General features: G+C 39.1%; 1 protein-coding gene across 1 annotated transcript; it reads right to left on the reverse strand.

Moving 5' to 3' along the window:
- Window positions 1-1963: 1963 nt before the first annotated feature.
- On the reverse strand, window positions 1964-17775 carry LOC117812883 (calpain small subunit 1-like). The gene is made up of 11 exons (XM_034683869.1): window positions 17537-17775; window positions 12630-12683; window positions 12505-12541; window positions 12324-12416; window positions 11878-11935; window positions 11697-11761; window positions 9690-9758; window positions 9182-9260; window positions 8047-8163; window positions 4012-4070; window positions 1964-3920 (listed from the first exon to the last, which is right to left on the reverse strand). Exons 2-11 carry the CDS (start codon window positions 12671-12673, stop codon window positions 3894-3896), a joined length of 648 nt encoding a protein of 215 aa, XP_034539760.1. The 5' UTR covers window positions 12674-12683; window positions 17537-17775; the 3' UTR covers window positions 1964-3893.
- Window positions 17776-18038: the final 263 nt, after the last annotated feature.

Here is an 18038-nt window from a genome sequence, read left to right on the forward strand (position 1 = left end):
CAATTCGCATCATTTATTCGTTTGCAAAGGGAGAATGAACTCTAAGGATAAGGTGAACGTGTTTTTGTACATTATTCTAAACATTTTGTTTTATATTCAGGGTTCCCACGCGTCCTGGAAAACCTTGAAAACCTGGAAAAAGGTTGACCAATTTTCCAGTCCTGGAAAACACCTGGAATATGGGAGAAAAAGTAAAATGTCCTGGAAAATCAGATTGTCCTGGAAAATTATTCCAACATGACTGTGTGCGACCTGGAAACGTTAAAAAAAACCGCATCCCCATTCAACATTTGTGGCCATTTTTGTCATTCAGTTCTATTTTGGTCAATTTATGCACTGATCCTCTGATTATTATTATTATTACTATTATTCATTTATTTATTTATTTATTTCAGTAAGGCGGCTTCCAGAGTCCTTTGCTGGCTCTTTTGTTTCTTACTGAGCTAATTTAATATTTTTTAAGAAAAGAGAAAGCTGAGATGAGAGTTGGCCATAAACGGAATCTCTTATCTTATTGTTACTTGGTTGCACTAATTAAGTGCTGTACATCTGTGGTTGCATTGTTCTATGATTAATTTTCCATCATTTTTAAGCATGTAAGAGAGGATTTCATGGATAGCCATAGACTGCACGCCTTTCAATGTAGACTTCCACTGAGAGGAACATATTAGACTATTTAGGAACTAAATTAGGAACTAAATTTAGACTGTCATACCAGCTTGATCATCACTGAAAATGTCCTGGAAAATGATCTCTGGAAAAGAGTGGGAACCCTGATATTTCAACAGAAATGTATCTCAACAGCCTAACAGATAATGCTCAAAGAATCACTTTATATTACATCACTGCCCACTTCGTTTGCATTGTCAGGACATGGGTAGCATGTTTTTAAAAACCAATTTGAGGCGAAGAGAAGCGTTAAGCCGTATACTTCTGTGTCGCAATATCACTTCTGGTGATAAACCATAGTAACAAACACGCTGGATCGTGGGCGTGCGCATGCGTAGAGACGCTACACGGCACACCTCGAAAGGAAGCACTTTCTACTAGAACACTGGTTAACCTGAGTTAGCTCGCCAGCTAAAGCAGTTGATTTAAGATTTATTTTTTTAGGAGCATATTTGTATTCGTATGCCAATGATGGGTTACCCTGTAGTATTGTTTTTATTTCTAATTCATAACAATGACCCCGAACAAGACTATTGATATCGTAAATTACTCTGTATTCTTTAATTGCTGATTATGTCGTTGTTTCAACGTGCTTTTATTTTGAAGGTGCACGCCTATGTTGTGATGTAGACTAGCTTGATTCATTAACCATCAAAATACCGAAATACTCACCCACACAAACACACGTATGGTCTAAGTCGGGATCACACAAGTGGTCGTTTTTGGCTTCACCAACTGGTTCTGGAAGCCAAGCATCCAAATCATTCTCCTACAGTCTAGCTGCATTGTTTGGGTGTTACATTAAAAATTACCAATGTTATAAGCCACTCACTCTTTAATTAAAGCTGCTGTGAGGAACTTTTGATTTATATCAATTTTGGTGCCCCATTGTGGTCAAAGTGATACCTCTTATCTCTTGTTCTGTACATGCAAAAGTAGTGTTTTCAACAAAAACCTCACCCTGCTGTCTTTTAACAGCCAGGTTTATCACTCAATGTGATTATTTGCCATGAAAACAGCCAACAAAGGAGGTTTCTAAAGTCAAATGTCAATCATGTGGTCTGAGACCTACCCCCACTGAGTGGTATAAGGCATTTAAAATGACAACAGAGAAGGTATCAGTGTTGTTGTTTATGGTTTTGTTTGCTTTTTGAAGGTCATGAAGAGGCATCAGTGTTGGTTTCAGTCTGTTTCTCAGCTGGTGAAAAACTCCTCATAGTGCCTTTAAGAATATATAAGTGAGTTATAAATAGCGAAAAGTAGATAGATACAGCAATTCAAGTGCATACAAATATAACAGAAACATTTAACCTTTTTTATTTCAAATATGGCACAGGTATTTATTTGACCAAGCATTTTCAGTAACAGTTCTATAACTTTGGCTATAACTACATTGTTAAAACCATTAATAATGGCATATTTACTACTAGCTGCATGCATTGGTGGCATATTCATGTTTTATAATATCAATCCACACATTGTTTTGGTATTATCTTGTGCAGGCATTTCAGTAAGTACACAATAAGAAGTGATTGGTGAACTGAGACACAGAAAATGTTATGGCAAAGTCACAAGACCAGCATTAAACATAAATTGATAAAGTAAAAGCCTGGCCAAACAAACAGGATGTCCTGGGATGTGAATATTGCTCAAACAGAAAAAAAACATGGTGCTGTATATACTGAGTATATACTAACAACCATGGATAATATGTCACTTTAAAATAGTTATATATGAAAGGTATTTATTATCGGCTTAGATTGTCTAGTGGCTGTAAAAAGCACTGAGCCTCCAAACTGCTATAATGCAATACAGCAAAAGTGCAACTCTCATGCAAAATAAGGGAGCGACAAATCATTAAACCATGATCTGCATGTGTACCAAAGTTTGACATCAAATAAACATTTATTCTCTTTCAGTTACTGTATCTATAACCAAAGTGGAAATATATCTAACTTTATTTTAGTAAAAATAAATGTAGCCAGAGGAATCTATGATGGGGACAGTAAATATGACTGTACTTGAAGTAGTAGTTTAATTAGAGATCTGTCTATGACTTTACAATTTATACAGCTCTCCTCTGTCAGTGTAGATCTGTTCCATCCACAAATTTCCATTTTGTGGAAAAGTGTGTAGCAATGTTTAGGTGACTAAATTCCTATGGTAGATGTTAAAAGTTTATGTTTTCCTATCCCTATGAGTTTTTTTAATTAGCAGCTGAGCGAAAGTTATGTCATTGAAGCAGTATACATGTGCCATTTACCTGTTTACTGTTGCTCCCAGCAAAAGAAAACTTGTGCCTTGTTGAAGATTATTTACAGAGATGAGTAAACCAGTTTTTGTCTGCTGGGGAGTTGTAAGATGGTGTGTTCCAAAATAATAATACTAAAGTGACTAACCCTTGGGAAAAGACATGTCAGTCTTTATTTTTGCAAACAAAAAAGATGTTTGGGTTTTAATGATATTTGTCTGATTGTCACTCATGAACCAGCATCAAACCCATAATTGAGTCTTTTTAGAGTTTTTAAAATGTATATTTTTTAAGTTTCAATTTCCTCAAAATCCAAGGAAAAGTTGATTTTTGTCCCTCCACCATGACACACAGCTTCGTCATGTTTGACTTTCTCACACTCTGTACTTTTGGTGACACTAAACATCAATTAATATCATGACAAATCCCTTCCTAGGTATTTCAATGCTGTTTCAAGTGTTAGACTATCGCTGCTGACCCTTCCAGCATACAATCTCTGGGAAACAGCCACTGCAGCCAGAAGCTTCCTGCTTTCACATTAGAGTTTTCCAAATTTTCAGGATGCAAGTATTGTCTTGATTTTGTCTGGCCTACTCTCAGTTTGGCTAGAGGGCAATAAGCAGATTAAAAGCAAATGACTCACAAGCCACACCACTCAAACATACTTATATCTTTTGTGAAGTGAATCCTGTTAGCTAGAGACTTTTTCAGAGGATTCAGAGGAGTTTATTTTGCTCCTCAGTGTTGTGCACCGATGTGAGTGCAGGTTTTTGCTTTTCTGGGTGAGTAATACGGTATCAGTTCTTCCTTGCAAGTATTACATGGTATACTACCAAACTAACATTGCAACAACTTGTCCACTCACAAAGGGTTGGCTAAAGAACAGAAGGTTGTGGGGATAGAGAAAGATTTGGTACTGTGTAGACAAACAAAGTGGTTCCCTATGACGAGCAGGTGAGGCAATCCTCCAGACTCAAGAGTACATGGTCAGCTGAAGCCACTGCAAAGACAAGAGCAAAGAAGGCACGTTTATGTCTATGTTCAACTGTCACAATGCTTTAAATAAAAACCAATAACTGAGACCACGTTACCTCCTGAACGTTGACTTTGATGGTCCCATTGTTATCTTTATCCAGGGTTTTGAAGGCACCTGAATGAGAAGAGAGCACTTTAATCTGACACCCTCAGTCTATAACAGTGAGGATAAGGGAACTTTTAAGGGGAAACATCTCCAGACACACAGAGGAAACTTGAGGCAGCTCTTCATGACTGGGACTGAAGCATCGCCAGACCTTGCTGATATTTATAGTTGTAGGTGTCAGTGACAAAAGTTGATGAAGACTTTGTGTTTTTTAAAAAACTATATAAAAGTGTTAAGAATACCTGAATTAAAAGTAAAAATATTTGTGCACAGCGTTACTATTTAACAACAGGAAGTTCGTGTAGTTTGTCAAAGTGCTGATCAGGCTCATGTTTTCAACCTCACAGTGAAAATGTTTAGTTCTAAGTGAGCGGTATTTACTACATTACAAGATTATTTTCAGAACATAACTACTTTTCATAAGGTGGAAATGTTGAAATACGTTATCCTTAATCACTTGTATTTATGTACACTTAACAGTACTGAGCCCAGTTCAGCAGTAACACAAACACCAATCAGCCATAATATTATGACCCCTGACTACTGTTGTGTAGGCCCCTCTCTCATCAGGACAATACAGTCCTGACCTGATGAGACATGGACTCTGTGGAATCTGGCACCAGATGTCAGTAGAAACTCCTCTAAGTCTTGACAGCTGTGAGGTGGGGCCTCCATAGTTGGACTTGGTGGTCCAGCACAACCTACAGCTGCTGAATTGTATTGAGATCTGGGGAATTTGGAGACAAAGGCTGTTTTCGAAACCGCCTACTATACCAGCAGTACCTACTGATTTGGCCAAAATTCAGTATGTAGAAAGCGGTATGTGAACAAGCCCAAAATCTGCAGTATGCCATAACTACCCAGATGTCTACTGATTCGGGAAAATTTAGCAGTATGCATCGGACCAGTCTGCCTCATGTACTGTTTCCCACAATGCACAGCGCTCATTCAGCGTTTCCTTTTCTCTTCTTTTTTTGACAGGAGAACTCAGTTTTTAGGTGCTGTGAAAATTATTAAATTCCATATAAACCACTTCCTAACGTTTTAAATCATAAGTGGATGCTAAAGAAGCAGTTTATCTATCAGCTTCGCTGTTGTTTACTTCTGCATTCCCAAACGTAAATCCAGTGACGTCTGGCCCAGTGTACTGCAACACAGATCGAACAGAACAGTCATACTACATACTCAATTCAAACGCAGTATGTAGTAGCCTGTACCTACTGCCTACTACATTAGTAGCTAGTATGTAGCAGGCAGTTTCGAAAAAACAACCTCTGTCTTCACTGTTGTTCCTCCGCGCCACAATTTCTCTGTTGTCTAGCTCTTTCTGTTTCTTCCACATTGTGTGTTTCTGGCAACTTGGTTCATCAGCATTATGATTCACTTGCCTACATCACCTCAAATGTAACTCCATTTTTTATTTGTTTTTACAGCAGCTGAGCCACATGAGGAGGACACTTGATGGTACTTACATGATGTATCAAATGATTCAAATCAACGTGGTAATGTTACCAAATCTGTACAGAGAGCTGTACTTACAGTGGGGAACAATTCACGTTGATATTTATCAGGAGAGGTCCAAAAACACTACAGTGCACGTACAGGAGGATGAGGATGCTCATCAGCGCAGTGTGAGTGTCTGTCAAAGTGAACAGGAGGAGCTGAGCGAGCAAACAGAGCTCACTCGTGACCCGATTGTGGATAGTGTAATATCTTCCGAAATAAATAAATAAATATAGTTAATGCTAGTGTGGCTCCCCAAATGTATCAAGGTGACTACTAATGGGTGTGACACACAGGTAAAGTCTATATTTGGCCAACGCTGGACACTCATTGGCCTAGTTATATTCATTATTCTCACGACTCATTCCCGATAAGTAGGCAAACTCTTGCAATCACTTGTGCAAACATAAGGACCTCAATAGATGATGAAGCCCTATGTGCTGCACGTGCACATAGGGGTAGGTGGCACTGACTGCAGTTAACCATATTTGAATGTTTCTGTTTTTTTTATTTGTATGAAATCACCATCCAAGATCATGATCATCTCCTATCGCTCTGTACACTTCCTACAGAGAATAAAGCGACTGATATGTACTCTGCTGCAAGTGATCAGAGAGAGAGGTCCAGCACATCCCCTCTGTGATGCATTGATTGGGGCTGGATGTCTCAAGTTACATATGAACCTTCTTATACGGCTACTTATAGGTTGTGTGCAGTTGGTTGCTGCAGATGATGCTCTGCACTCTCCTAGTTCTGAATCCTTGAAATATTCTGTGTCAGTAACTAGCCTCGTCCTCTCACGGATCACAGACTGTGATAGGAAGTGAGATGAGCAAGTTAAAGTAGTTTGGGGGTGTGATTAGTATCAAACAGAAATGCAGGAAAAAGTGTGCAAACTGGACAACTCAACTCAGAGAGAACAAGAAGCTTCAGCTGATAGGAAAACATGCCTACTTCCCATGTTGTATTTATACAATTTTTAGTGCCCTGATTTTCTAATTTTGGATATAGTTACCGAGCTCTGGATCTCAGTAACATCAACGTTTTATACAGCCTGCATTTCAAAGACACGCAGAAACGAAGCGCTAATTGAAACCGGATCAGGAGAATATCGTATCATAAGCACAGCGTCATCTGTTGTCACATTAGCAAGCAGCTAATAACCCAGTGTGAGAAACACTGCACTGTGAGTTCTGACACTTTTCCATCAGGCCCAGCATTCACCTTTTCAGCAGTTTGAGCTCCAGTATCTCTTCTAGACTACATGGGCCAGCCTTCATTCCCCACACACATCGAAGACCCCTGGCTGCCCATGACCCTGTCAACAGGTAACTGGTTCTCCTTCCTTGGACCATTTTTGGTAGGTTCTAACTAGGGATGTACATTTTAAGTATATAAAACAAGTCCATATACGTTTTTTTTCCCCCCTAAATTATATTTTCTACAGCAACAAAATGCATATAACTGACAGTATTGAATACAGGTACATGTTTAACACTGATTATCAACGATCCGGCTCATAAAAATATTCTCCGCGGACATAGTCTTATAATGTGAAGGCTCATAAATACGAACAGAAAAGTACTTCAGACTAAGAGTGTCCAGTTTTCTGTCTCCTCGTTCTTATTGAGAAAAATAAACATGTGTATTCGGTCAGGTGTCAGCTGGGAGTGCAACCGGGTCATAATCAGTCCAGTGGCAGAAAAGCTGTGAAGGCTCTGATGTTGCTGCCCTACAAACATAGCGTACTAGCAATTCCCAACAGTCTGTTGGCTTTGTATCCAAAGATGGGGAAATGTCCTGTTTAAAGTTGTCAACCCTCATGTCCGTGTCGTTGTTGGTAGCAGTTGCGCATTGATCCTCTTTTAAAAAGCGCACATGGAAGACCTGATGCACAGCTGCAGCCGCCAGCTGAACGTCTCTGCTGTGCGTATCACCTTTAGCAGCTGATTCACTTGAAACATGCTTTAAACATAAAACACCTCCCTGAAAGCTGAGTGTAATATGAGACCACATGATGTTTGTTCCACGTGACGGAAAATTGAAAACAGAAATGCGTGTTTTGAGTAATTTCTTAATGTATACATCCCTAGTTCTGACTACTGTTGGTAGGTTCTGACCCCACAAGAGCTGTAAGTTTAGAGACGCTCTAACCCAGTCGTCTAACCATCACAGTTTGGTTGCATGTCAAATCCTCACACTCGCCCGATTTTCCTACTTCTAACACATCAACTACGAGAACAAAATGTTCACCTGCTGCCTGACAGATCCCACCCACCGACCATTATAACAAAATAGTCATTGATATTCCCCTTCACTGTCAGAGGTCATGATGTTGTGGCTGAATATCACTTCACAGTATAGATTCACTGGTCAGAGCTTTGATATCATCCTCTGTCCTCTATCATCTTTACTTTGAGTGACTTATTAGTATCACAGATAAACCAGATGATTCGTTTTAGGACTGATCTGTGAAACTTACGGCACATGGCATCCAGCCTCACGAGGCAGCCGATGTAGTTGTCAAAGTCCATGTTTCCATTTTCATCGCTGTATCTGCGGATTATCATTTGGAACAGCTGGTCTTTGAGGGGGAAGCCTGAGGAAGAGAGGAGCAGATGAAAGCACTTAATATTAATTTTCATCAACAGTTACACAAAGGATACATGTGCACAGGCTTCATGCTCCACTGCTTATCACAAACACATAAAAAAACGAGTATGATAGTACAATTTTTAACCCTTTACGCAAAAGCCCAAAGATAAGTTCTTTGACTGACTCATCATTTATCCATACAAGGTGTTGGAGCGTTGACCGAGCAGCTCATTTATTAACCAGTGTGTGCTGGACATGACGTTTGTATGAAAAGTTTGAGCAGAATTTAGAGCTAACTTTAACTTTAACTTACAAATTTCACACATGAGTCAATAACCACAGCTCTTTATAACCTTTTATAAAAGGTTTCTGACTTAGGCCTGGCAAACACTGTACCATTTTTTAAATGTCATGGTGAAAAGTGAACTCAGTGTAACAGCAAATTGTGTACTATGCACAACCAAAGCTCACGATTTTTGCACTCACACTGTACGAGTTGAGTCAGGATGGAGCTTTAATCATTTTCAATAAAGTTTCCTTTAAAAACTTCCCACATGTAAGATTGAAGTAATCACATTTAAATTAAATATAATCACAACAGAGAGCTTGGAGGTGGTGAGCTTTTGTTTTCCTCGTCTCCTAACATCATGTTCCTGCTCAAGGTGGGGCCAAAGCACGGGATACCCTCATCCCTATCTCCTTACACTTCTGCTTCACCACATCCCTGCACAGGTCTTTAACTCCAGCCCTCAACAGCCAGAGACTGATACCAAGCTCTCCATCATGCAACCTGACTTCCTTGCACACATCAAACAGATACTCGCTCAAACTTAACCATGGGAACACACTACCTTTTATGTGAAATAAATGCATGTTGTAGTTTTATAAATGAAGTTATATACATGCTGACAGGATATAATATATAATAAAGTTATGCCAATATGCAAGTGTGCAAACACAGCGTCTCTAAAAACTTTTTTAAAAGTCATTGATCAGAGGAATTTTAAAAAATGACTCCTCACCAGCAGCTATGAAAGCATTAGGCAGCTCTTCTGCACCAATGACACCAGAACCGTCGGCATCGTAGGATTTGTAAATTCCCTAAAAACAATGAAAACATTTAAAGAGTTTGTTATTGAAAGTGTCATGGAAATTTGATTTTCATTGAAGAAGAATGGCAGAAATAACTATTTTCTAACCTTACTAGAAACAATTACGGTTTCCAAACCTGCTGTGCATTAGAAATGCCTTTTTTTTTTTTTTTTTTTACAAATATGAATTTTAGTCAACTTAAATGAGCGTCTTAAATAAAAGCAGCAACATGGTTGTCAACAAAAAATTTGGTTCAGCCAACTGGACGTTCAAATCAAAGTCATCCATATTATCAATAAGCCGCTGATACTGTTAATCTTTTATTTAGTATGAAGTTTCTTCTGAGCTCACTATCACAGGAGATTAGTAACTCATAGTACAGGAACGTAACTGAGCAGCACACAGACACACATGTAAGACAAATAAAACAGCACTTGCCTGCCATTTCTTCACGTTGTTCCAGAGGTGTTTGAATTCATGAAAGCCGAGTTTTCCAGTGCTGTCACTCTGAAACAGTGTTAAAGAGAAGTGGCAGAAAAGAGAGTCTTCTGTGTTCAAATACAAAGTGCGATGAAGGAGCTCTTTGATGGGGAACATAAAAACTCAAGAGAGTAAAAAACACTCTTCAGGCAGAAAGTTAGAAGCTTTTATCCGAGTCACATTTTGGTTAAATGCTAAAGGCATGGATACAAACTGAGGGACTGCACAGTCAGCTTTATTTAGGGTGCAACTCAAAGCACAAATTCAACCACAAGTATAAAGCAGTTCAAGCACCTGAGCGTGTCTTTGGGGTTGTCTCTGTTTTATCGATGTCCATTATTTTAGCACCACACAGTGAGATCTAAAAAACAAAGACTTTACTTTAAACCTGAGCTGGCGTGTTTTCGTCTGATGCTCAGGCCGAGTCAAACAGTTGTACCATGTGTTTACACAAGGCGTGTTTTACGTGCCTCCCTCGTTCAAGAGGTGTAGAGGGAGGAATGAGAGTAAACTCTGTGTTGGACTTGTTCACAACACTAGTTAGAGTTTACATAACAAAGGTCTGTACTACGAAGGAAGACTTTCAATTATGAAGGTAATTTCAGGTTTAAGTCTGGGTTCAGACTTTTAGTATCTAGTATCACAACTACAATAATGCTCCAATATTCATGAGGTCACACAGATTGAATTTCAGGAGCATATGTGACCAAAATGGTTGCAATTTTGAGCCCTGAGTTCAGTTTTTGGAAAAAAATAGCCCACCGACCAATCAGACAATTGATTAATCGATAGGTGGGAGGAGGGAGAGACTGGCAAACACTTCATCTTTCTACTATGAAATTATTTATGAATTATCTTCACAAAAATTATTGATTGTTCTGACATCCTTAAACATATAACGATCAGAGTACAGAGGTCTTGTATTTGTACTTAGAACATATATAATGGATCAGACATACTGCTTTTAATAAGGTCTCTGTATTGATTTAGTTAATTCCATTCTTCTCTGTTTGATTATCGAGGAACTGTAGCCGAGATATAACATGTAGTACCATCCTGTCCGCCACAATAGTACATGTAAGCAATGAATTAATGTAATGGAATAAATGGGTGTTGAAGTCAGATCTATTCAGGGATGATGAACGTGATATAAGATGAAATTATTTTTCTTACAGCTGTTCTTCGCTGCTGAGATTGTGTTGATTTAATTCTGGTTTATAAAGTTCAACTTATTTTTCTTTTATCGTAGTTTGCTATGCAGACATGTTCATGTTTGTGATTGGCCATGTGCTGCTAATCCTGCCTCTTTTTGTAAACTCTGGGTTGATTTATTAAGAAGATGCCCAGCTTCCTATAACACCCTAGTGCAATCTCAACTGTTAGGGTAAGTAAAGCTAGATGAGACAAAATATGTGTGATATGTTGAATTAGCTTGGTCGCACAGGGCTGTGTTAACAACTTGTTTTCTTAAATATGCAAGTGAAAAACAAAGGCTTCACTTCAAGTTTGTATTAAAATTATATGAAGCCCACATTAACACAAGCCCACCATGATTTCTTTCTATACTTCATCCAACTAACTTGATTCAGCTTTCTGCCACTAGCTTTGACACACAGTGGGAGGGAGTAACAACATGATGTAAACTCACAACTGGACTACATCTCAGCTGCGCTATAACTATTTACTTTAGAGGATAAACAGGCCTGCTGGCGCCACTCAGGACAGTAAACTTTCAAACGAGCCAAACAGTCTCAAGCTTAACCCTTCGAATCACAAGATCTTTAGTACTCACGATTTCCAGAACTGCAGTACGATTTGTGAAACATTTTCTGTCAGTTGTGTTTGTTGTTGTGTTGATGTGTTTGTGTTGTCATTGTCACCTGGACAACACAACACAACACAACACAACACAACACAACACAACACAATACAACACACAAAGCCCTCTAATGATAGAAAGGATACATCCATGACTGCAACCATACTCCTGCAAGACTCAATACTGAAACCATCCGTCTTCAGGTCTCCATCTAAAAAGCAAAAGAGGCATGAATGCGTAATATTGTGAACAGACGACAGAATGAGGTTGACTATCTTTCACACTGGAGAGTGGGTTGTAAAAATGTCACACACAATGAGATCTTACGTTTTGAAATGATTCTGTTCAGGATGTTCATCAGCTCATTTGGGCTCACTTCCATGTCCTACGTGACAAAAAACAACAAGTCAATTATGCAGAAAGCAGAAACCTGTAAAGGCTCATTTATAACGTTGAAGCATGTTTGTACAGGCTTTTTAACTTATTTTGACGACTTGATTTCCAACTGACTCATGGGTAAAAAACAGTTGTTAAAGTTGTTCTAACAGAGCAGCTGTGAAATGGGCTGCAGTGCTTGCAACATAATTAAACGTTTACAGCTCTACATAACATCCATGCTGGACTGGACCCCTAACCCCACAAACCCGCCCTGCTCATTGTCTGATGCTTCAAGGCCTGTGAATCCACTCTGAACTTAGAAAGTCGGGGTTTAGTTTTGTTGTACTTCAAACATCTGGAATCATTTCTAACACACTGGAGACCGTGACACTCACTTCTCCAGCGAGCTGCTGGAAGACTCTGCGGAACTGCTTCTCCTCGTCATTCTCATGCTGCTCTGCGAACACTGCTGGCCTGCGAGGTGGAGGCTGTGGGACAGAGTCAAAGCAAATATTATCATCCTATGTTAAACAAGATCAATATTCAGATGGAGCTGTTGATGTTAATGTTACTCACAGGTTCAGTTGGCATAAACTGGGCGGGGTCGATGTTGCTGCAAAGACAGGATCAACATAAAATAAGTTACACCACAAACCCACAACTTTACTGAGCCTTGAGGAATACTCTGAGGAGATGCTCACCTGACAACATCAATGAGGCCACTGACAAACTTGTTGAGAAACATCTTTTGTCAACTGTAAACAGACACACACAATTATTCACAGCAAAATCACCATTATCAGAACTAAAGTTCAAACTGAGTTTAACGCTGTGTGACCGTGACAGGGATGTAGTGATGGGCGATATGACGATATATATTGTACATACGATAGAAAACTGTCTATCGTGTCATTTTTCTTCTATCGTTTCCATCGTCGTTTTATCAATTAAAGTGAATCTTCACAGCATAGGCTGTACTGCGACTGTGGTTTTGCGACATTACGCTGCTTTACGTTAGTCACGTGGTACCAAACACGCCGACACAACAACACCAACAACAACACATGCAGACGAGCAGGGACAGGTAAACATGGAGGAGGACGGCTCAGAAAAAGTTCTATCCCAGTCACAATGGACACATACAGAGTCCCAGGAAGCTCAAATCGAGCTTGTGCCGAAAAGAGGGGGCACGTCTGTGGTTTGGCTACACTTTGGGTTCAACGCGTCTGACACGGAGCAGAAAACCGCGGTTTGCAAACTGTGCCACAAGGTCGTTCCCTCGCCTGATGCCAACACAACAAACCTCTTCTATCACCTGCAGAAGAAACACGAGAGGGAGTACATAGATGTTCAAAAGTTGCGTTTGAGCAAAGAAAGAAGTGAAACAGGGCCATGTCGGACGAAGAACCGCTACTACACTCAACGGAGCCTGCAGGAGTCTTTTGCACGAGGCACACCGTGTGAAAAAAATTCACGGCGCCATAAACAGCTCAATGATGGCGTTACGCGTTTGATATGTAAAGGTGGTCTCCCGATTGAGCTGGTTGACAAGTCAGTGTTCCGAGAGCTCATGGAACTAGCCGATCCACGGTACAAAATGCCCAGTCGGAAGCACTTCACTCGAGTCGAGGTGCCTCGTTTATATGCTGAACGCCGGACTGAAGTAGCGAGGGAAATCAACCGTGTGGCACATTATTCCCTGACAATAGACCTGTGGACGAACCGACAGACAGAGCCCTACATGTGCATAACTATCCACTTCATCGATGACGACTGGACCCTCTGTTCTCGCTGCATACAGACGGCCTACTTCCCAGAAGACCACACAGGAGCTATGATAGCCCAGGTACTGTTGTTGTTATACTGCTCTGACTTGAACTACTATTTTGATACCTCCACCTGCCTCTTTAGGGCAATAATGTTAGGTACTGTTGTTGTTATACTGCTCTGACTTGAACTACAAAGATAAAGATTGTAGAAAAAGCAAATGTGGAGGCTTTGGTCGATCCGCCGCTCTGCCTTTTTTGTATATTATATAATTTTGCACTCCTGTACAGCAATCCAATTTGTGACATTTTCATGTCACTTCCAAATAAAGGGAGAGGGAAAAGTAAGCAGTTTCTGTAGTATGTTGTCCAGAACGTTTTCAAGTTATTCTGTGAAAACTATGTCGTTACGTATATCGTGGTATATCGTTATCGTGATATAAAGTAGTCCATATCGTGATAGAATATTTTTTTCATATCGCCCACCACTACAGGGAGGTATCATATATTTGGTCCAAGATAATATCTTAATTGTTGTTTTAACGTTGTGCGAAATGACATTATCGAGGATGTCCCTAATTTTGAACTACTGTAACACTGGCTTCAGAGGAGTAACTTTCTCAATATATCCCCTTAAACAAGTTCTTCTAAACAAATCCTTTTTTGGAGGAGTGGTTGGGGCAGAGTGGAGTAAAGAGTATACTCAAAAATTCAGCATCAGTCATGTCAATCATCTTGCAGGTTCATAGAAAACAAAACTGAATTAATTAGTAGTCCTCCTGTCCTAAAGTCTTGGTCCTGAAAACCCAGTTTCAGCGGGGTAGCTGATGTCCAGTGTAGTTAACAGCTGCAGTTCTTTGAGTGCGTATGTATGCGTGTGTCTGTTATGTGTCTGACCCTGCAAGCTCTGACAGGCAGACAGCAGAAGAGCAGGAGAAACAAGCTCCAGGCAGCCTCACGAAAATGCGGTCCAACAAAGCAGAGTTTAAAGTATGTAACTTCTGGTCAGAAAATGTACCCGTTAAGTGGTGAACAGATCTCTGAAGATTACTAGCCCATCAGAAAATCTCAAAACAGGTTTTGTTGGTCTTAGTTCAGTATTTGAGAAAGTACTCCAGTAGGTCACTTTGAAATGGTTTACCTGATACCTGATCTGTTTGATTTCAATCCTTGCTCTGGTGATTTTAGAGTTATTGTTTTGTAGTTAAAGAAATTACTCACTTTTAAGTTAACAAATTTGACCTTTTCCTCTCACGAGTTGCTCTTATCAGTATCATTAACACGTAGGCTATTATTAACTAGTAGATTAACTATTATTATTGTAGCGAGCTAGTACCATACACGTCTTTTACAAACACACTTTGATTTTTTATACATTTTTTTGAGGGACACAAAATATTGTTGATTATCGTTATCGAAATTAAATCGTAAGTCTCCAAACCTCATTTTGTCGTTGTTTGACATAACTCCACCTCTTAGTTTATTTATATTTTCCATCGTAAACATTAAACCCACTTCTATGTTGGAACATGTTCAGCTTGTTTTAACTTTCATGTCAAAAAAATGATGATTTTAGACTTCTGCCATTCTATCTCCTGGGTAGCTTGAGTCTGTCTCTTTATTAAACCTAGTTAATTGTGAGACAGTCCCTCACATGTTCTCTTTAGGTATTTCACAACGTTTCCAGTCTTTTGTACCGCTGTCCCAAAGTTTTAAAATGTTTTGCTGGCATCTAATACAAAATGGGCATATTATTTTCAAAATAAAGAATAAAATTACTGTTTCCAAAATTTCAGACATTGTTTTTAGACTTACACATACACTTTCAATTAAAGAAACAAAATAAAACATGATTCCTTAGTATTCCTCTTTGACACCAGCAACCCAGCAGATACATGTTCCTTATGGTTCTGCCTTAAGGGATCAATTTTGGTTAGACCTCTCAACAGCAGCAATTAAAACCCTTTCCTTGTGTTATTCCATATTCTACAGGGTACTTTTAAATGACTTGCTTTAGATATTTCTCTGAAACATTTAGGATACTAAAACAGTTTTTGTTCACCTGTAGATATTAATATTCAGACTGACAAGGTTGTCTACAATGACTATTGTACTAAGGTTTTTGGTATATGATTGTTGACATGCATCTGACAGAGAGTGGACTGACAACAGCTGATGTGGATTACTGTGAATGTTTGTCATGCCTGTTGATGTGGTCGTATTGCAATACTGATAACACCTGCTGTGGATTATTTGAATCTTTGTTGTGTCCGAAGTGCTTTTAATGTTTGTATGCTCTACTGCAGGGGTTCCCAAACTTTTCAGCCCGCAACCCCCACTGTTCCTCAAAGTTATCTAATGTGGCTTCATTTAGCTGGTCTGCAGAAAATCAGCCTACCTGTATGAGCATATGTGTCTGTGTTTCCTGCGCCGTTATGAATTAATCTACTGCTACTGATGCTTTTGATAATTAACTGTTCACTAACCCTAAACTTAGGAGTCATCTGGCAAAAAGAAAGGCAGAAAACTCATTACATTTTATATTTTCAAGGTTTTATTTCAAGGTTAGCGACTATTTTTGTCAATAATTTTACTATAATGGGTAAAATGTACTATTTTTAGATAACTTAAAAAAAAAAACAATTTTGGAGAACATCTCACGACCCCCAATTTGTGTCTTGCGGCCCCTAGGAGAACCCCTGCTCTACTGTACCACAAATTGCCTCTTTGACGACCTTGAAGTTTTTAAAGATCTAAATCTAAATTCTACTTCAATTTAAGAAAAAAAACTGTGTATTTGTTAGAGCTGGGGAAGGAGAACAGTATCCCATATTACAAAAAAAAGCTAACCCCAAAACTAATGTAAACTAAACTACAAGCATTTTCAAAATGATAAAAGCTAAACGAAATTAACAAACCAGCATTAAAAAATAGTCAAAGCGAAACTGAAATTGGAAACAAAAAGTCAAAACGAAAAAAAAAAACATTCAGTGCTATGTAGAAATCTTAGAGCGCAGTCAGAGTCATGGTTCAGTTTGCAGTGGACTTTTTCACTAATATTATTATTGGGAAATGGTCGATAAGAACCAGGAAGCTACTGGTTTTGTTGGCATACACTAAAACATTGGCAACACAAAACATCTCATGTGAGTGTTAGTCATTGCAACAATAAATCCCTTGGTTAAACATAGTTAAGTATTAGTTCCTGCCATGTTATTGTTAACCTGTATAGCTGTGCAGCAGCACTGTTTGGGCTGGTTATCTGTCAGGACAGGGTTCTACTGTGTATTTTTACTCTAGTGATCAGAGGCACACCCAGCAGACCCTCTTAAAATATTTCCTGTTATGGAAACAATAAAAAAAGCCTTGATGCCACACCCAAAGAGCAAGGGCAGATCCGTTTTCATTGGTAACCTCAGTGCATTCAGATTTTAAAATGCCATTAAAAGCATTAAAACTGTTTAACTGTCTAATAAAATAAGGGCCTTTATAAAGTAAATGTACTCTTACTAGCACCAGACAGTAATCTCTGAGGTTAGCATTGTATTGTTGATACTATGTTATAGTCCTCCTCCGCTGCAGCACAGTACTGTTTGATAATCTTGTCTACATGCAACCTTTACATTAATCAGCACATATGTACAGAGAGCATGGACGTTAGCATTAGCTGCTAACTAACTTTAGCACAGGGTAAGCTAACATACAGCTAACTTCTACGAGTATTAACGTGCTTTCAGTTTAATCAATCATATCTTTAATTTCCCCGATTAATAGCAGGGTATTTCAACATTGTTTCCTCGGTGAATGACTCTCCGGTTTAATAAAATGAGGATTGTATTTACCGTAGGGACACAGCGAGCTGTAAAGTTGAGTTCGGGATATTTGGCTGAGTTCCGCTGACAGGAGGGTCCGTGAACACAGCCCGTCTGACGCTGCGGAGATGATGAGGGGACGAGAGGGGGAGCCACAGAGTGCTTCCGCATTCGGTTACTCAGATTAGAGATGGGATTCATGGCCCTTTGAAGGCTCTTTGAACCGGATCTTGAGGAGAAGTTCCTTTCAAAGAGCCGTTCAAAAGACTGGCTCTTTGGCTTAGTGTTATATTTATTTATTTTTCAACCTGGGGTAACTCGTTTTTATCAAGGAAACAATCACTGGTCGCAGTTATAACTAAGTTATAAGATTTGGATCAGAATAATTCAAACTTACACATCCCACAAATATATATATACTCTATTGGTGGGAATTATTCAGAAATATTGATTATAATTTCATTAGGCATTGTAAACATTCCATAAGATGATGCCATATCCCCATGCTTCAACAGTGAGATCCCTATTTTGA

This window comes from Notolabrus celidotus, chromosome 5 (genome assembly GCF_009762535.1).
Source record: "Notolabrus celidotus isolate fNotCel1 chromosome 5, fNotCel1.pri, whole genome shotgun sequence".
Taxonomy (NCBI): Eukaryota; Metazoa; Chordata; class Actinopteri; order Labriformes; family Labridae; genus Notolabrus; species Notolabrus celidotus.